Here is a 22,486-nt window from a genome sequence, read left to right on the forward strand (position 1 = left end):
TTTTTAAGTAAAAATAATATTTATAAAATGTTTTCATAGGGAAATACGTTTCAGAAAATCTATGATATAAGATATTCTGCATCAGGGTATTATCTCTTCGAATATGGCTGTTTTAACATTCAAAGATTTATTTCTAAGATGCACTCTACCTTTTAGCATCATGCGACATAAAACTACATTGCACAATATATTATCTTGTCAGGTTATACGTAATAAAGTAGACCTTTTCTACAGTAGCCGTGGACTAAATGATGTGATAAAATATTAAACTTTTAACTGTGGAGTTAAATGTTTAAACAATGTATTGGACAGTTGAATCCCTCGTTGACAACTTCTACAAATTGCAGGTAGTGATTACTAGCTATGGTAACCTAATTAATACTTTGTCCAAGTTAGTAGAATGCTCTTGCATATACATGTAGCAGTACTAGCGCTTTCAAGACGAATATTGTCATCAGATAGTTTAACTTGTTGAAGATCAAAGCTTTGGAATCTGAGTACCAACAGCTAGAGGATAAATATACGGAAGATCGACTAAGAACAAAAACTCTCATCACAGACTTTCTCGAAGATGAAATACTTAAGAAATGGAGTCAGATAAGAAATATCATGCGCAAAACAGAGTCTAGAGTCAAGCATGCTCATCATGTAAGGGTGATTTAATAATTAAAGACACTTTTTAATCTAGAAGTTTCTATTTGAATCATATAATATTGTACAGTGTCTCCTTTTTCTACACCGGCTATCTGCGTTTCATAACATTTGCTTTAACGCTTTATTTGATTTCTGATGTGACTATGATAGAAGTCGTCTAGTGTATTGCGCGGCAGTTTTTCGCATGCTCTCCTATGCATATTTTATAGTAAAAAATTGATTTGCACGTAGAGCATCAATTACGCGACAAAACAGCTGAAAGCCACTGAGAGCTTAATTTGGAGCTATATGTCTGCGATACTCCCAGTTAATACTAAAGAACTCTTTTAAAGAAATTTTGGCCGTGCGCGGTTTGAATTATATGAAGAATAGTGCCAGTTGACAAAATTTTTCTTTATGTGAGCCTGACTTTAATGAACCTGGTGTTGCACATCACAGTATGTACTGTTCTTGACAGAAACAGATTGAAAGGAAGCACACTTGAAACACTTCATAACCCAAAATACTTTCGCCATGACCTTTTTCCCCCAGATATGGTCATTTTAAACTTTTAGGCCCAACAGGCCTCCTAGATCTTCCATTCAAGTTCAACAGGCTTTTGACGAAAATTTCAAATTTGGATCACAACGTTTTAGCCTTTCTAGACATTTTTCTGTTATTACATTTACTGTTAGAATTATGAGTTTGTGTGAAACGAGTAGAAGTGTATTTGTCAAGATAGCATAACCAACTGAGATACAATAGACAGAATGCAGGTATGCAGCACAAGGTATGCAAGTATGCAGCACAAGCACAGCTTAAAGCACATAAAGCAATAAAGCTTAAAGCAATAAAGCACAACTTAGATAAACCGATGAATAAGCATGATTAGTTTATATAAACATGTAACTGTGGGAATTAGACAATGATATATCCATCATTTACTTCCATACACTTTAAACTGTCTGTAATTTATTTCAGCTTTACTCCTATCAGCATTGAAAAAATTATCACAGCCTTCCGCTCTCCCAATGTGCACTTGCAATGATAGCCAAGTTCTGTAGTTGGTGCTCAGAGCACTAGCCTATACGCCATTTTAGTAGTCATTGGCGTATTTGTCTATTGAATCACTTTCACAGTATTGTAACTTTGATATTTCATCAACATTTAGTCTTGGCTTAATTTAGTAATCTTTAAAACTATTGATTTTTGAAAGTCTTAATAATAGTACATTGCTGACCTTCATAATTTATGAACATAAAATGTGAATCAGTCTACGTGTTTGCCATATAGCTTCATGGTGCTTTGTTATGTGTTCATGTTGCTTAAAGAATGTGAGCTGTCAGTATATTGGTAGTTTTAGCAACACACACCTCCACACATACTTACCCTCCTACACACACTTACCCTTCCACACACACTTACCCTCCCACACACCCTCCAACGACTACACACACCTACACTGCATGCACAACCACACACACACACACGCAGTCTTGTAAACGCATGCAATTGGGGACGCGATATTTTTACCATCACTTTGAGGACAATTTTCATCTATCATTGAGAGCTTTAAAAAACAACATATTAAAACATTTTTTGTTGGGTTTACAAATGCACTGATTTTTGGAGCTGTCATCTTATCCGTTTTTCAGTTATAGCCCGTGAGAATTTAACACTAACTTTGGGGACTTCACCTCACACACATGTATGAATTTTTTATCTAATAAACGGGGACTTTTGCATAGAGAAGATAACTCTGGCTTATTTTTGTTTTTTTCAACCATTTTGGAGTTGTCGGTATGTGATATTCTTCCCACACTTTCGTAAATGTGCTTGTAAAAGTTATCCATCACTTAATTTTGTCCTCAAATATCAACTTAGAAGTTTAATAGTTCTTTATTAAACCTATTTAAAGTACTAATTCTACACATGTATGGTGCGCAAAGGTTGAATCGACCTGAGACTTTTATGTTTATTAATAAATTCAGTGTAATCAATTGCTTCTCAGAATTTATGGTGATCTGTTCAAGTTAAGGTTTTGAATTGCAAACAGCCAGGCCAAGGTTGCAGGCTGATGTCTATCTAGATTTACGACTTTTCAACATTTAACGCGAGTATGTTCAAGGTAAACATTTTAACATAGTTTTCATAGAACTCTTAAGCCCTGAGATCTGGGCAACAAATTTAATTACTATAATCGATAAAGTATTTGCTACATCTCATTTTTATCGCTACCAAGAGCAGCCATCAGAAAATTTACATTGCGCGATCATGAGTTAACTTTTTTAAACAAAAGTAAAAATAACCAGGCCAGCAAATGTGAGTAATTTTTTTAAAATCAGGAAGCCAAATAAATTTGGATATAGTTAATTTTAGTCGTACTTTTCTGTTTGGTTCCACATGATGATTATCACTTTTAATTTAAATTTTTGCGCAATTCCTTTGTTTGTAAGCCATGCATAAAAAGCCAAGCATAGACGGAGACATATTAGAATCAAGCTTTGGAAATGAAGCATTGGTATCTCCAATATGCCTAATGTAAGCCCAAAAATCTTTACCTTATAAAAATATCTTTATGTTTAATAAATCGTGTTATCCGTACCAAAAATTTGCCTTCTATTACATTTTCTTAAAAATATATTGAGTTGCCCATCTTTGCAAAAGCCATACATTTAACTGTAATCTATTCAAATGTTTAATAACAAGATTGACTCAATTTTTAGTGCAGATATGATCAAAAGTTTGCTAAATATTTTAACCATTAGCTTGGGAGTGTTAAATAAATACTATCACTGCACACACTGATTTGAGCTATCTCGGTACTATTGAAATAAACTTTGTTCAATTTGAAGGCGAGTACGTCATCCACATTACGTATGATACTACAGTCAATGTTTTTTGAAGTAATTGGCCAGTTATTGGAACTGCAAACCATCAAAAATAGTCTCAAATATGTTGTCATACAATTTTTCTGATGTATGATGTAAACATAAAACAAAAGTGTCTTTGTATTAGTATACAAGTATATTCATTATTTAGGTACAATTGACCAACTATTATAAGTGCACACGATATCATAAATTCTCTCAATGCTGGTCTAATAGGGAATCTGTACTTTTCACCCTCAACTATTTAGAGGGCAATTTGAGCACAAGGGAATGTTTGGTACTTTAATCAGCAAGTTTGTAACCATTAGTTTAACAAATTAGTAGAAATATTATTGAGAAAAGATATCCCTATATTGGTTGTAGAAAAATTATCGCAGGTGTGTATGATATTTTTACCATTGATTTGGGGACACTGACTGATTATTTTATTTCATATCAGAGTCATCATCATTCCTAATACCATTGCTGCAAGATGTTCCAAATTTAATGCCAGAGTATAAACCCCAATGAATATACTTCTTATTAAGCAGTTTCCTGAGCACATTGACCAATTAGAACAAAAGAGCACAGTCATTCATAGAATATGTCAACACCATTGCAACAATATGTCCCCAATTTGATGGTAAAATTATTCTCACAGGTGTGTATGATGTTTTAACCATTGATTTGGGGACATTGACTGACTATCTTATTCTATATCACAGTTAAGATCATTCCTAATACCATTGCTGCAAGATGTTCCAAATTTAATGCCAAAATATCAACCTCGATGAATATGCTTCTTAAGCAGTTTCCTGAACACATTGAACAATTATAACAAAATAACTCAGTCAGTCATAGAATATGTCAACCTCATTGCAACGATATGTCCCAATTTGATGGTAAAATTATTCTCACAAGTGTGTATGATCTTTTAACGATTCATTTGGAGACATTGACTGATTATCTTATTTGATATCACAGTCATGAATATTTCTAATACCATTGCTGCAAGATGTTCCAAATTTAATGCCAAAATACCAACCTCAAAAATATGCTTCTAAAGCAGTTTCCCGAGCACATTGACCAATTATAACAAAACAACACAGTCAGTCATAGAATATGTCAACACCATTGCAACGATATGTCCCCAATTTGATGGTAAAATTATTCTCACACGTGTGTATGATATTTTAACCATTGATTTGGGGACATTGACTGATTATTTTATTTGAAATCACAGTCATCATCATTCATAATACCATTGCTGCTAGATGTTCCAATTTTAATGCCAAAATAGCAACCCCAATAAATATGCTTCTAAAGCAGTTTCCCGAGCACATTGACCAATTATAACAAAACAACACAGTCAGTCATAGAATATGTCAACACCATTGCAGCGATATGTCCCCAATTTGATGGTAAAATTATTCTCACACGTGTGTATGATATTTTAACCATTGATTTGGGGACATTGACTGATTATTTTATTTGAAATCACAGTCATCATCATTCATAATACCATTGCTGCTAGATGTTCCAATTTTAATGCCAAAATATCAACCCCAGTAAATATGCTTCTAAAGCAGTTTCCCGAGTACATTGACCAATTATAATAAAACAACACAGTCAGTCATAGAATATGTCAACACCATTGCAACGAAATGTCCCCAATTTGATGGTAAAATTATTCTCACACGTGTGTATGATATTTTAACCATTGATTTGGGGACATTGACTGATTATTTTATTTGAAATCACAGTCATCATCATTCATAATACCATTGCTGCAAGATGTTCCAATTTTAATGCCAAAATAGCAACCCCAATAAATATGCTTCTAAAGCAGTTTCCCGAGTACATTGACCAATTATAACAAAACAACACAGTCAGTCATAGAATATGTCAACACCATTGCAGCGATATGTCCCCAATTTGATGGTAAAATTATTCTCACACGTGTGTATGATATTTTAACCATTGATTTGGGGACATTGGCTGATTATTTTATTTGAAATCACAGTCATCATCATTCATAATACCATTGCTGCTAGATGTTCCAATTTTAATGCCAAAATATCAACCCCAGTAAATATGCTTCTAAAGCAGTTTCCCGAGTACATTGACCAATCATAATAAAACAACACAGTCAGTCATAGAATATGTCAACACCATTGCAACGAAATGTCCCCAATTTGATGGTAAAATTATTCTCACAGGTGTGTATGATATTTTAACCATTGATTTGGGGACATTGACTGATCATTTTATTTGAAATCACAGTCATCATCATTCATAATACCATTGCTGCAAGATGTTCCAATTTTAATGCCAAAATATCAACCCCAATAAATATGCTTTTTTAAACAGTTTTCTGAGCACATTGACCAATTAGAACAAAAGAACACAGTCAGTCATAGACAATGTCAACACCATTGCAACAATATGTCCCCAATTTGATGGTAAAATTATTCTCACAGGTGTGTATGATATTTTAATCATTAATTTGGGGACATGGAACAATTATTATGTGTGAACTCACAGTCATGAACAATCTAAAAACCGTTGCTGTAAGATGGCCGTTATTTGACAGCCAAATATCTCAGACATGTTTACGCTATTTTAAACATTTGTATGGTCGCATTAACCAATTCTGATAAAAGAATGTACAGTTTTAAGCCATGTAAATTCATCATGGCAAGATGTCTCAATTTGATGACAGAACTATTATCACATGTGCATATGACTTTACAATTTTTTGTAAGTTCACTTACAGTCACTAATCATTTCAAAGCATTTGGGCTGTGGTAAAATCTCTCTAATTTAATGGCACAAATATCACAGGAAGTTTTTGTTATATTTGAAACATTAGCTTGAAAAAATTGATCTATAATTGTAAGTGCACACTTATTCGTTAACCATCTTAAAGCGAATGTGTGAGAAGATTTCAACAATTTTGTGGCAAAACTATTATTGCAACTGTGAATGATATTGCTTCCATTAGTTTGAAACATTGACCAATTATTACCAATCTACACGCAGTTATCAAGCATCTCATAGCTATTGTGACAAGATGTCCTTAAATAGATGCTAAGATACCATCACCAGTGTTTATAATTATGTAACTATTCTGGGAAGTTGGCCAATTGATGCAACTCCGCTCACAGTCTTACAAATATGTATAAACAAATATGTAGAAGTCATATGTAATAAAATGTCCCTAATGCCTGCTCCATTATCTCCACAAAGCGTGTATAATTTTTTAACCATTTGCTCGGGGATATTGAGCAATTATTACAAAAGCAGTTTGAGTGATATAGCATATCAACGCCATTGTGATATGTTGTTGCTAATTTGAGGGTTCCAATATAACCACGAGTTTGCATAACCTTTTAACCATTGGTTTGAAATAATTGTCAAAATTTACTGGTGCATGCATAGTATTAATTCATATCAAGGATGTTATAAAAAGTTTCCTTCAGTTTGTTGTTACATTTGATGACAAAGAATAAAATATTTCTAATTTGGAAAGACGAATACCCCAACAAATACTTATTATATTACAACCATTAGTTTCGAACATTACACAATGATTATAAGAGCAGAATTAGTCGCCATCAATCTCAAAACATTTGTAATAAGATTTTCCCAAATCGATGGTAAAAATATCAGTCCATGAACATTTGCTTGTATGGCCATTGGTTTGAAAACAAAGCAAATATCATAACTGTACATACAGTCATAAAATTTCTCAATGCTATTTCAATAACTACGAATATTATCAAAACCATTCATTAAAATACAACCATTACTTTTAGAATATTGATGAATTAATTAATTATACTTTCATCCGTAAAAAATTCATTGAACACATATCCTCATTTCGGTTTCGGAATTATTATCATGGGTGTGTATGCCATATAACCTATTAGTTTGGGATTTTTACTAAATCTTGTACGAAAATTATTGGGTGTAATAAAATATATTTATTTGTTTCAAATATTAGCATGATAGAAACTATTGAGCCTATAATTGGCACACATAAACAAGACAACAACACTAATGCAATACAAATATAATATAATTTGTGTACAGCTAAAAGACAATATTGCAACTAAAGGTGAATTGCTGTCTACTAAGTAGATATTTGCCAGATTATTTTCAGAACCTGTGAAACAGAATACAACCTTTCAAACACATTTCACTTGCTATGCCTGTTTGGCTTTTAATTCATATTGAAGTTTTTAAAAATAAAAATAGACAGTAACTATCAAATTCTTTAAGTATTTAATAAAATTTTAAGTATAACATTTCAGTGTGAAACCTTCGGCCATGTTTTACTAAGTCAGTGTTGTTTATGATGATAATCATCTATGTGAGCAACAACTAATAATATGAAATATTTTGAAAAGGTGATTCGTCGTTACCGTTAACTGTTGTTCACTTTACTTTTTCGATTCAAGACGCGTGGCATAACTCTTTGGCAATTGTGCAGTAAGTTGATGGATCGTGAAAGCTGTTTAGATTGGCAAATATGTACGCATGTCTTTAAAAAATGGGCATAATGGAAACCATGTGATATAAAATAGAAGTGAGCATGAGTATCTGATGTTGCAAATAAAGTTTAAAATCTTGCGCCTAGGTAGAATCTTGACAAATTATTTGCAGTGTATGTGAGATTTACAAGCAACCATTTTATTAACAACATGTCTTACTCACTGAATCTGCTTTGTTTCTAGCTAACCATAAATCCTTGCACAGAATAGGATATTATAGAATGGAATAGACAGAAAATATTAAATTCATTGAATATTTGAAAAGTGTATACGCTATTGAGCACAAACTTTATGAGAGTTTAGGATCTTATTTGTCTTTGATGTAGTGTACAAGCATAAAATGTTATAATCTTGTTATTGTGCATGAGCAGTACTGAATTTTACTGATTGCAGTATTGAATAAGTTTCTTTGTTCTCGGAGTTTAATTGGTGCTACTTCAATATTACATAATCATAAGCAGAACACGACGTGTTCAATGTATGACAGGCAAAGTTTCAACAGTGATAAACATGTTGGCTCAGAAAAATCTCAAACAGCGCAGAAAGTTTATCAATGCTGCGAGACTTTTTCAAAGCAATTATTAATAAAAAGGGGTGGCTATATACATGTATGAGCTACGCAAAGTAAAGTGAGATGAGTTTTCCAATCTTTAAAACTATATGTAAGCTTTCCAACAAAAGTAGTCAACGGCCAGCTATAGAATATTTCTAAAAAAAAAAGGTTAGTTCAAATTAGCGATCCCAATAGAACAATAAGTAGGCTATTGCACTATTGCTATTGCTATCTAAAAATTATTTTGTTACAATGCAATTTCTAAAAAGACTTGTGTAGTTTTTTAAACAAAATTACAAATTGACAAAACAGGAATTTTGGCTCGTGAGCTTCCTTGAGTAAAAGACCAAAAGTAATAACTTTGTCAGCAGTAATAAAAACAGTTGACAAGGATCTTCAGGCAATTTTGCAAGTGTGCTTTTGCGAATTTTCAACAAGGGATCTACCAGTTGGTAATTATTGGTGCTCAACACAAGTTTTTGTTTAATTTTGTATCTAAATTTTCCGAAATATTTTTGCAAATTGGTATCATTCCTGCAGACCTTTTATTATTGTGAATTTTATAAGCAATTATCAGCCTCTCTTGCTTCATATAAAATTAGCATTGTAATTAAAACTGTTAAATATTTTTCAGTGTAGTATGTTATGGAGAGCATATCTTAAGAGAACAAATTTCTTCTCTGGATGAGAGACTGTGTAAAAGTCGCAAACCATATAATCTTATTATTGCCTGCGAGTAACCGTATTGCATAACTTGCTTTGTTCTATTAATAGATCTTGTTGCTGTTTGATGTTGCATCATGATTACCCGGGCCCTTGCTGCTTAATGTTTAGCAGAAAATAAGTGGAAAATAATAATATTTACTTGGTTCAGGAGATTCTCTAACAACACTGAAAGTATACCAAAACGACGGATATTAAACAAAAATTGTTAGAAAAACAACGGCACTAGAAAACAACTTAGCAATAATCGCTCACTATTAGAGTTCTTGCTGTGCAAGCCGTTACATCAACCGAACTATCTAATGTGATGCAAAAGAAAAAAACTTTGTGAGTGTGATATTCCAACAATCAACCTTGAGAATCATGCATTTTGAGTTTAAAAGATTTTTCCAATTGCGATTTAAATTAAAAACTAAAGCAAATCAGTAAATACATGACTTCAAGCCTTCCATAGTTGGGGGTGATATAATTCTATTGTCTATCATAATTTTCTTCTGGTATAAGTTGCTTATGGTTAAATTGCATATAAATTGTCAAAATAATAAATTTCTCTTGAGAAATTGAAAAAGGTTTCATAAGAAAGATCCTTCATATTTGTTTTAAAATATAACTGTTCAACTCTTTTTAAATTCGATAGTCTGATTAAAGAATTAATTTGTGTTCCATATTACAGGTTGTTTTTCATAATGTTATCAAATAAATCATTTGACAATATTGCCCTATGTCAGTATAGCGTATGATAATAGTAGTCTATGGGAACAACATCAATTTAGATGAAACATTTTAAAAATATGATTTGTGTTGATTGTTAGCTTTTGTTCATTTTATTTTTTCTATTTAAGACGCATGTGATAACTCTTTGGAAACTATGCAGTGATTTGATGCACTGCGAAAGCTGTTTAGATAGGCAAATATGTACGCATTTCCTTAAAAAATGGGCTTAGTGAAAATCATGTGATCTGAAATGAACGTGAGCATGACTATCATTAATCCAAAACAAATGTAATATTTCCTGTTTGAGGCTAGCTAGGTGATGTTGCAAATAAAGTTTAAAACCTGGCACCTGGGTAGATTCTTAAAAACTATTTGCAGTGTCTGGAGATTTTGAAACCACCATAGCATTTACAACATGTCTCACTTGCTGAGTCTGCTTGCATTTTAGCTAACCATAAAGCTTTGCGCAGAATAAAATATTGTAGAGCAAAGTAGACAGAAAATACTAAATTCATCGAATATTTGTAAATTGTATATGCTAGCAAGAGCAAACTTTATGAGAGTAAACATTTGATTTGTCTTTGATTGGTGTATAAAGCATCGAATGTTATAATCTTGTTATTGTATATGACCAGCAGTACTGAATAAGTTTCTTTGTTCTCCAGATTTAACTCCTGCTTCTTTGATATTACATAATCATAAGCAAGACACTACAGGCTCAAGGTATGACAGGCAAAGATTGAGAAGCGATAACATGTTGGGTCAGACAAATCGCAAACAGCATCAAAATTTCACTAATGCCGTGAGACATTTTCAGAGTAATTATGGAAAAAAGAGCAACTATCAGTAACACAAAGTACAATTAGATGGGTTTTCCAAACATTGAAACTGTAGATAAAATTTACAACCCAAGTTGTCAATGACCAGTTATAAAATAATTCTCATAAAACTGATTAGTTCAAATTAGCAATCACAATAACAATAGAACAATAAGTAAATTATTGCACTATTGATATCTAAAATTAGTTTGCTACACAGCAATCTATAAAAAATTCTTGCGAATGTCAAATAGGATGTTTCCATGTGAAATATTTGACAACATTGATCTATGTCTGTATAGTTTATGACAACAGTGATCTTTGTGTGCAACATCAATTCAGATGTAATATTTTGCAAATATGATCCGGCTTGATTATTACAGGTGGTTCACTTTATTTTCTCTATTTAAAACATATAACATTACTCTTTGGCGCCTGAGCAGTAATTTGATGCATTTTGAAAGCTATTTATATTGGCAAATAAGTACGCATTTTCTTAAAAAGATTGGCATAGTAAAAACCATGTGATTTAAAGTGAACGTGAACATGAGTATCAATAATACAAAACAAATACAATTTGTTCTGTTTGAGGCTAACTGGGTGATATTGCAAAGGAAGTTCAAAATCCCGCGCCTAGGTAAATTATTGACAAATTATTTGCAGTGTCTGTGAAATTTACAAGCTACTATTTTATTAAAAACATGTCTCACTCACTGCATCTGCTTGGTTTTTAATTAACAATAAAGCCTTGTGCCAATAGAATATTATAAAATGGAGTAAATGGGAAATAATAAACTCATTGAATATTTGTAAATTGTATATGCTATTGAGCACAAATTTTATGGAAGTAAACATCTTATTTGTCTTTGATTTGGTGTGTAAAGCATCCAATGTTATAATCTTGTTATTACAGATGACCAGCAGTACTGAATAAGTTTCTTTGTTCTCTATATTTAACTTGTGGTTCTGCGATGTTACATAATCATAAGCAAGACACTACAGGCTAAATGTATGACAGGCAAAGGTTGAGAAGCGATAACACGTTGGCTCAAATAAATCTCAGATAGCACGAAAATTTTACCAATGCTGTGAGAGTTTTTTAAAGTAACTATTAAAAAAACAATCAACTGTGACCAACAAAAAGTTAAAAAGTCGGTTTTTCAAACATTAAAATGTAGGTAAGCTTTCTAACAGAAGTAGTCAATGGCCAGCTATAGAATAATTCTCATAATACTGTTTACTTCAAATTAGGAATCACAATAACAATAGCACCATAATTAAATTATTGCCCTATCGCTATTGATATTTAAAATTAGTTTGTTACAATGCAATCTATAAAAAATAATTGCAAAGTTTTAGGAACAAAATTAAAAATAGCATCTACTATAGATTTACAAATACTACAAATAGATCTACTATTTGGTATTTTTTGGTGATCAACAGAATTTTTGGTTTCATTTTGTGTTTTAATTATAAAAAATGTTTTTTTTATATTGGTCTAACTTCTTTAGATTTTTTATTGTTGTGAATTTTTACAAATAGGTAGCAGCCTCTCTTGCTTTATATAAAACAAGCAGATTGCCCGATTTTGCATGGGTAATAAAAATGACGTTTTTAAATAAAGCTTTGTTTTATTTCTGCGTACTGCATTTATTTCTGTGTACTGTTTATATATTTGTGTAATTCATACTGTGCCTGTTTCAGTCCTACTACAGCTCTCTACTGATTGCAATATTCTTGCTTAGCATATCAATCAAGCTTATGCGAGAGTCATGTAAGTTATGCATTGTTATGTTAAAACAATGCATACTTGTTATAAATAAACATACAACAAAAGACAAAAAGACGCTGATATTTATATATAGATTTTCAGTATGCATTGCTTATTTGCTGAGACGTTAGCTAAGCGCATTTGGCTTTGTATCGTATAGCAAACAAAGTTTCATGCATTCACTGAACCGTATTAGGCTCTTACATATATACATTACTGAAATCCAGCTAAAATTATATATGATGAATACTACAATAAAATTAAAAAAATTTTTATCTTTTGCATTCCCATGAACGAAGTAGTAATAAACATTAAAAAAATCATTCATGTCGATGATTTTTTGCGTTCAGTATTTCATACCCATTTAACACCCCAAAAAATCTTTTTATTGTTTGCGAGTATACAAAAAAACTTTGTATACTTAACTTTTTGCCAATTTCATGTGCTCGGTGGACAATTTCATGTGCAATCTCATGTGCACACTTTCATAATTATGCTATTAAAAGTTATGCATGACTTCATTTCTACTTCAAACTCAGTTCAAAAGTTCCATAGTTGTCTATGAAATCTTTGTTGAGTAATAAATATACATATTATGACACTTTTTTAATTTACTTTTAGGAACTATTAATTCTACACATGTATGATGTACAAAGGATAACTCAGCATTAGGCCATTAGCGATTGGCATAAACAGACAACAAATTTAATTACGTTACTGAATTAATTTTGTTGCCGTATCTCGTTTTATACTGCTAGCAATGCCAGTCATCAACATATTTACATTGCGTCAGCATGAGTTAACTATTATAAACAAAAGTAAAAAGAACAAGTGAGGTGATGGCAAGCACTTTTTCAAAAATCCAAAAGCCGAAAATAATTAAATATATTCATTAAATTTTGGCACTGCTGCTTAGTTTTGCACATTGATAACCGCAATTGATTAAACTTGAAACTTGTATAATTCCATTGTTTTCAAGCCATACATAAAAAGCAAGCATAGGGACATAGGAGTTAAATTACAATCAAGCTTTAGATAAAAAGATTGGTATTGTCAACATACTCAATATAAACTTGATGAAATATATATATTTTCTAAAACAACTATAAGTATTTTCAATGAGGAGCGATAAATGTATGGCAGAATTTTTCATCTAGCTATTTCATTCTCAAAAGATATACTACTTTGTCAATCTTTGTAATTGACTCTGATCTTTTAGTAGCAACGAAAGTTTTTTAAGACTATGTGAAATTAACCTGAGATTTTATGCAGCTATAACTTATGTAAGAAATGTACGTAATGAATTCAAACAAATCTTTTGAATAATAAAGCGCAATTTTTTTTAATTGCGTATAAACTACAACCATACTAAAATGAAAGCTAATAAGTGAAGAAGGATGCATATGTGAGAATATTTGAAAAAGTACAAGAGCTCTCAAGGATTATTAAAGGCCTGAACTATTGAAGGAAGCAAACGAGACCCACTTTCAAATGTCTGCTGAGCGTGTATAACTGCTGACCAAATACATTATAATGTAAAAAAAACTTTGCAAATGCTAAACTACAAAATACATTTGTAATGCAGAAGAGCAAATATAGCCTTTAGCTAAACATAAGTTCAAAAATAGTGTAAACGCTCAATTTGCTTCCGAAGCTACATTAAAAAAAACTCACAAATATTGTGACTTTTCACTCACAAATATTGTGAGTTTTCATCTCTTGTAATTTCATTCTTGTAGAAACTCGCAAATATTGTGAGTTTTTACAAGGTAGAAATTAGCTCCCCAATAAGATATAATGTCCCCAATTGTTAGGTAAAAAGTTTCTATGAGAAGAAAACTCCGAAAATATTTGCCTACTAACAAATGGAAACAAGTCAAATGTGTGTGAGAATTTAACAAACTTTATGGGGACTTACATATTTTTTCACACACCCACACTCACAGATGTTCTCGTACAAATGCAGGCAATTGGGGACAGTGCTCAGATTTTGTCGGGAGTTGGATTAAACTATATATTTTTTAGTTTTTTATAAGAAAAAAGGGGTTAAAAGATTGGGGACGTCCCCAATTTCCGAACGTCCCCAATTTGTCTGTTAAATTCCGGTGTGAGTCCCCAATTGCATGCATTTACAAGTTCACCAACACATATCAACAGACACAGACACTCGTGCACACATAGTTGCTCACACATGCGCACATAAACATGCCTACATACAGAGATAAAGTGTCTCACTTCAGACGCAGCTAATAAAATTCATAAAAAGTTATGCAGAAAAATTAAATTCAATTTTTATCAAAATGGTACTGTAACTTTTGTTGTCTTACAGCCTTTTTTCTTTTTACCTGAAAGTTAACTGTTCTATACTGCCATTGCAGTGTGATATAGTCTCCAACTTCAGTGACACAAAGAAGGACATACAAAGGTTGATCGATGAAATCTTACCATCCATTCAAGTACCTTCACTCAGCAAAGTGAGAGAGAAAAGTAAGTCTACTGAGAAATATCATAATTGTCAGGATGATTTGTAGACAATCCGCAATTAGAATCATAAGAAATTATTATCCCAATTTAAACAATTTACTAGAATAAGTTTACTTTTTACTTAGTAAAATATTGTACACAATAAGCTGACCTTTCACATTAGATTTTTATCACTCTGAAAAAAAATATATCAAATAATTCTATCAGCAGAAATTTTGCTGATATCCATTCTAAAAGAATATCTATTCACAACTTTAAGAAAAATTTATGTCAAAAGCTGACTTATATGTTCATTTCAATTTATTATATTGAAAGTTTGCCACTGCTTTGAGACATCAGCGATATTTCTACCCAAAATGTGTTTTTCACATCTGTGAATACATGAATACCTTTCAAATGCCCCATGGATTATTCTATATCGGCGTGTTCATAAAGTTTATGAACATGCCGATATAGGATAATCCTTGTTTAGACTCTAAAAGTTCCAATCTTATTTAATAAAGGATGGAACTTTTAGAGTTATTTGATGCCAACTACACATACACAATTGTTCCCAATATAAAATTATTTAAATTAATTGATGCAGTATTTCCTTGGATTTCAAATTATATAAAGATTACTGCTTTCAAAATAGTAGTTCCAGAGCTATGAAGTGCAACGTGTATAAATGTTGGGACACCGCAAAAAATTGCTTCTTGGGCTTTATATTCAACTTTGTAAAATATTTCTTAGTTGGTTGAGTTTTAAAGCATAAGATATTTGAAAACCATCGACCACATATGCAGATGGTTTGATTGACTCTAGCTTTATCTAATTAAATGTCTCATATAGCTATCCTGGAAGATGTGAATGATGGAAAACTACAACCGCAAATGATAGGACATGTCCGAAAATGATTTACAAACATCAAGTTATTTAAGGGACTATGTCCATGTTACTATTGTAACTATAAAACACACTTAATTATACAAGAAAAAGAGCATAATGCTACTTTAATTGATTGGGTAACACATTGTAGTAACATCATGTAGTAAAAGAATAAAAAACATGTTTTCGACTAAAGTTGCATTCAAAATGCAGAATTTCATGGGCCACCTTAACCAGGGAATGTTAGCAAACATGAAAAGGTTTTTGAACTGTGATGCCGAGCCAATAGAGAACATGCACGCTGAAGTTATGCCTTCATTTTTAGATTTTATTAGTTATATCAGCGTGTCAATGTACGTATAAACTGAATACTTATCATGATTTAGGTAGTCACTGACAAACAAAACGCTATGTATTCCATTTACAGTCAATGTGGAACAAGTAAACAATGTCCCCTGGTTGTATGCCCAGTGAGCAGCTTGGGTCTCACCCTGATGAAATGTTTGGTGGTTTTCACTAAACTCAACTTGCACCACTGCTTCATTTGATTCCAATTTTTTTCAATTGTTTATCATATGAGTCTTGAGCGTCTTTCATGTAACAGTGAGTCAGAAAGTCAGAAAAGTTACCAATTGTTTCACCCAACAATCGAGGAGCTCATTAACTGAACCTTCAAGCCTTCCCATTGATTTTTTTTTCAACTTTTTCCTACCGAAACCAAACCACCTGCGTGTCCAAATTGTCTATGATAACCAAATAGAAAACCTTTACTGGCTTGCACTCACTACACTGAGTATCAAGCATTGCATACACTTTTTGTTAGTATGGTCACAAACAATGGTATTGAATAACTCATGACCAATAGATGATAAAGTACGGGTTTTAGCTAGCACAGAAACACACCTCAACATATTCTCATGTATTGGACTCGCACAAAGACTTTGAGGCATCTCATCTACATATATAATACTATCTAAAAAATATAATACATCTACTTTATATAATATATAAATCAAAAATACATAAACTGTAAAAAATGTCTGCAAAGAATGTAAAATCTACATGCTATACAAAAGATAAATTTCAAATTGATGTATAATGGTGATTTAATAAATAAATTTATTGTATAAAGGTACTTGAAACTGGGTAACTTCACAGTTAGCACTTTTTTATTTTCTTTTGCTTATGTTTACGCTCTCTCGTATTCAATTTTTTTTTCTATATCCTTGTCTGACATGTTTTCTTTTTGCTTTCAGCAATATATCTTTGAAGCAGTTGCTTGTGCTGATAAAAATACTGTCTTAGTTTTGTCGTCAGCTTTTATTTCAAGTTGATATTCCTTTGTACGCTCATTATGAGTCTTGGTCATGTTGTTGCTGGATAGACTTTACACTGAATTCTGATATAGGTGGTTTCCAATTATCATTCTTATTTGTTTATATTAGTGAGTGTAGTGGCTTTCTAACTCTTGGAAGTCTGAAGGTTAATAGAAACACCTTTGAAGGTCTTTACTAATAACGTCCATTATTGTACTTTAAACTTAATGACATTTCTCAAAATCTTATGTAAGCCTAGACAAGTGGTTCTTAACTAGGGAAGAATTCACCCTGGTTCAGAACCCAAAGGTTTAAAAACCACTGAACTAGACAAAAGTTATACTTCGTTAACTCAAATTTTAATCCTTTTCTAGAACTTTCATTCACATCCATAAATAAGCATTGATCTCAAAAGCATCCAAGAACTGGATAACAGTATAGTGCAATGCCTTTAACTCCAAATATGGGGTGTGTCATCATTTGCGGTGTCCCATCATTCACAACAGCTATCAAATATGACAACTGATAGAAGGTTGTGTTTATGGTATATAACATGAATACAATTTCTAATTTGCATGTAATTTTTTTTGGCTGTATTCACAAATTGAGCTGAGTATGTAAACTTAAACATGTTTTTTTGCGAATGATGGGACATTTCTACTAGCGCCATTTTTAATGCATGCCCTACACTTTAGATTACAGGTATCATTGTTTTATTTTACATATTCGCCTAGAAACAATATCTAAGTAATGTCCACAAAAGGAATGATTGTTTTGACACCCTACTTTCCTGATACAATACATTAAAACAAACTAAAAACTTATGATTAATTGATGATTCAGAAAAACTTGAAGCTCAATGGTGAACAGACCCAACAAAAATCTTCATGTACAATAATTCTGTTACCTATTTTCCTTTCATGGCTTTCTATATAGAATACTTTTAAACTGATTCACCAAGTATTAAAAAATTCCTTTAGCTGAAAAATCATTTATTTATGGATAAGCCCATATAATATCTAAACTGTTGGTGATTGCCCAATTATCAACTGAAAGATATGTGACACAGATTTATCAAGGTAAACTTTGGTGTATATATTTGATGTTTACCAGCTACAAATTCAAATTAGGATTTTGATTTTTGGTTTATTTTCAACAACAAAAGAAATTAAACAAAAGAACAAAGCTGGAAGAGGGATTAAGCCCATAATTTTCATTAGCAGAGGTAGTCGTGGCATCATGCTTGTCATCATCGTGCAATCAAGATCAATTTTTATGAGTAATTAGGTTTTATTCACTTGTTCAAAGGTTATATTTAAACTTTTCCTTGAAACTGGCCACCTTCTTTATGTTTTTATAGTATTAAGGAGTTGGTTAAAAAAATGGCCTGTCGGTAATCCACATTGCGATTGCCTGCATAGGAAAAATATTGTGTGAGATTTAGACAGAAATTTAAGAATCGAGTTTGATATATTGCGCGAGGGATGTAATTACAATAAAAATTCATGATGGGTTAAAAGTATAATGCAGTATGAATACGGTGAACTGATTGGTAGTATGGATGATGATTTGAAAAGAGGTTTGTTTGTGAATGGTCCTTATCATGCACTTTTGAAGTGTTATTAAATTCGTAAGATGGGTAAGATGCCATATTGCATTGAGGCATTGCCCCTTGCCTCAATACAATATGAAAGTTTGCAATTACACGTAACTATAGAATTGTATAATAAAAGCAGAGGTTTATATTAGGGCAAATATTCAAATTTGCGATAGAATAAGCCTGATAAGGGTCTCAGTTGTTTTAGTAAATATTTAATGTGTTTTTTCGAAGTGATATTAGAATCGATGAAAATACCTATGGAACCATTATGATCTGCCTGACAAATTGTTTTGTTGAAAATTAAAAAGGGGATGAGTGTTTATTTAGCTAGATTAAATTTATTTTGAATTTTTCAGAAACAATTAAGGTGAGTTTGTTAGAGGTGCACCAGTTTTGAATATCAAGAAGTTTGTTATTAGAACAATATATGTGCTCGTTGATGTTAGAGGATTTGAAAAAGAGATTGGTGTCGTCAGCATAGAGCAAAGGTGAGAAAAGGTTATTAACTTGCGTTAAATCATTTATGGGAATTAAAAAGAGAGTCGGACCAATGACGAAACTTTGACGTACACCACATGTTAGATCTACTATGGAAGATAAAATGTTACCAATAATAGTGTGTTGTTTACGTTTGGATAGATAGCTTTTGATTCAGCTAATGGCTGTGACGTCAATATTAGGATTTAGAATTTTGTCTACAATATGTAATAATCTATTGTGTCAAAGGCTTTACTAAAATGTCGAAAGATGCCAAGAACACATTTTCCATTATTTAAGGATTTTAAAACATCGTCAATTTAATTAGTGCATCTTTGGTGCTGTGCTTTCTCCTAAAACCATATTGCCCATCATTAAGTAGTAAATTACTCGCAAGGTATTCCATATATGTTTATTTACAGCTTTTTCAATTGTCTTACTTAGAACTGGCAGCAAACTAATGGGTCTATAATTGAAGCAAATTTTATTTCAGCCTTTTTTACACAAAATTTTACTTTAGCTATTTTCATTTTACTTGGTACTTAAGAAGTTATTAAGCTATAATTAAAAGTTTCAGTTATTACTGGAGCAATAGCTTCTGCCACATCATTAACAAATTTGGTTGGAATGTTGTCAAATTTGGTTGCTCTGGCTAGGTTGTTTTTTTTCAAAAACTTGGTTACATCCTTAACACCGACTTACGAAAATTTGAAAATTTAATTTTTAGATGACATCATTTGTGTTAGCTCTTCTGGATTTTGATTAATATTTTCAAAATCTTGTGCCAGGCACAGATCAATAGAAAGAAATAGTTATTAAAGGTCTTGGCTATATTAATCTCTGTAGTCAGTTCTTCTCTATTGTTTATTACAGATTTTTGGACTGATGATGATGATTCAGTTATACCAAACCCATTATTTAAGATTTGCCAGAGGTGTTTAGACTCATAAGCAACTTTTATTAGTGATTCAAAATAGTTTGATTTGGCATTGCGCAGCTTCATGATTATTTGATTCCTAAAACTTGACAATGAATTTTCCCATTAAGTTAAGTGGTGAGTTGAGTCTTTGAGAGAAGAGGTAGTCTCGCTTTAAAATAAGCTTATATATAGTGAGCTGAAATTTTGGATTTTTTGTTAGTTGTGTGATCGGGTGATGAAGGGGTATTAATGAAAGGATCATGCTTGTTGCAAATTGTTTTGAAAATGTCTAAGAAAGTGTTATAATTTGTTTCATTAGAGTTTGTTTCATATATTGAGTGCCAGTTGGTGTTAAAAAGATCAGAAGTATAAGCTTATTTGTCATAGGTTTTAAAAGAGTGATTGTATGAATGATTGTCTGAGGAATGTGGTCTGAAGTTGGTACGGTGCAGAGCAATAAAAGTTGACAAATGGTCGATTATGTCAATATGAATGGAACCACTGTGTATGGAAATTCTTCAAAGTTTATGATAATGTGGTCAAGACAAGCTTTTATGCGAGTTGGAATAGTGACAATAGGAAGATAGTTGGAATGCACTAAAATGTTAATTTACAACATACTCATCTGACTACTACAGAATATTTGAATTTTATTGAACAATGTACAACTGAAATTGATTATTTTATATCTACATGTATAAAGAATAATAATGTCATTAGCCGTTCTCAGTATTTTCAGCAATGGCCATAAAAGTGTCTCAAGTCAACCTGCAAAACATAGTATTTTTCAAAGCATAAGCTGATGTAAAATCTTATATCAAATATTTTGGTACTAAGTAGGTTAGTACAGACTATGGAGTTAAAATTCATGGTGATCTATACGTGTCTTTTTCAAATGTTAAGTTTTACTGAATACATAATTGTGCCCTGGTAAACAAATTGATTTGACTGTGAACGTGTTAACAATAAAAAAACAATTTTAGAACCGTGTTGTTTCAACAACACCATGTTAGAAATTTATATATCTTTTACATCTTATATTTTAATTGTTACATAATCAATTACAACAATTCTTTGAAAATGTTTTTTTAATGCTTTCCTTAGCGTATAACTACCTTGAGAAGTATTCCGCTGTTATAAAATGACATAAATATATTTTCGCGGTTTCGTCAGCTAACATATGTTATATAGTTTTTTTTGTAGATTTTGATAAGACTGTTGCCTAGTAACAAAGACAGATATCACTTTTGTCAAGTTCTCAATATATTTATTGACCGATTCATCTATGATTATTGATATGAAAAGATCATCTGAGGAAAAGCTCTGATGTTGATATAGTTGTATTTATAAGTTCTGTTGATGTGCATGCGAGACAACTGCAACTACGTAGAAGTTCCATAGACAGAATACCGGTGCTACAAGCTTTAATATACTTTTCACAGCTGCTAGTGAAACAGTGGCTGGGAAACTAAAACAACTAAGCCTTTAATAGTTGATGAAATGACCTAAACGGTGCTAATCTTCAATCGCTCCACATTTTTCCTTTCACTGCCCCCAAACTTCACTCCACCTGCTGGTCCTGCATTCATGGAGTTACTATCCTACTGCGCAAACTAATAACAAATAACAGAAACTAACGACTACTATGAGTTTACACGTGAAAAACTTAGAGGTAGGCAATAACGGTCTGAAGTGGATTTATTGAAAATGGTCGCAGTTGCGCGACTAAGGGCATTTATTAGATTTTGACTACAAAAAGCTTTGTGAAAACTTCAAAACAATGTGGTTTACTTTGATCGTGAGAATCAAATCAAAAGCTTTCAGTATTTTAAGAAACAATGAAATGATACGCTTGGATATGATCACTAGGCCTTAAACTACAATTTTGCTATCCCAGCGTCTGAAAACGTGCACAAAAACGTCTATCATGCATCAACCTAAAAGCGCATAGCGAATAAATGCCATTAAATGTCTGTAAAAACTCTAAAGAATCATAGTGGTTAAAACACCAATCAGCAGCACATTTAGACAACTGTGTAGGGTGTACAGATTGTTGCAACGGACTCTGCCAAAAATAATCTTCCACAGTATACCATACTTTAATACTTTACTTAAATCCCAATTTAATAAACTTTCATGTCCAAAAATGCTAATACTAATAAGTTTTATTTCAAACCACACGTAA

The 22,486-nt window shown here is 32.0% G+C and overlaps 1 protein-coding gene across 1 annotated transcript in view; it reads left to right on the forward strand.

The window, feature by feature from the left end:
* Positions 1 to 22,486, forward strand: part of LOC137397111 (uncharacterized) — a 52,918-nt gene that overhangs the window by 25,149 nt on the left and 5,283 nt on the right. Inside the window, exons 6-7 of the mRNA XM_068083397.1 lie at positions 478 to 648; positions 15,017 to 15,125. Of these exons, the coding sequence (XP_067939498.1) occupies positions 478 to 648; positions 15,017 to 15,125 (280 nt within the window). The remainder of the gene's footprint in view (positions 1 to 477; positions 649 to 15,016; positions 15,126 to 22,486) is intronic.

The sequence above is a fragment of the Watersipora subatra genome, chromosome 5, assembly GCF_963576615.1.
Source record: "Watersipora subatra chromosome 5, tzWatSuba1.1, whole genome shotgun sequence".
NCBI classification, from domain to species: Eukaryota; Metazoa; Bryozoa; class Gymnolaemata; order Cheilostomatida; family Watersiporidae; genus Watersipora; species Watersipora subatra.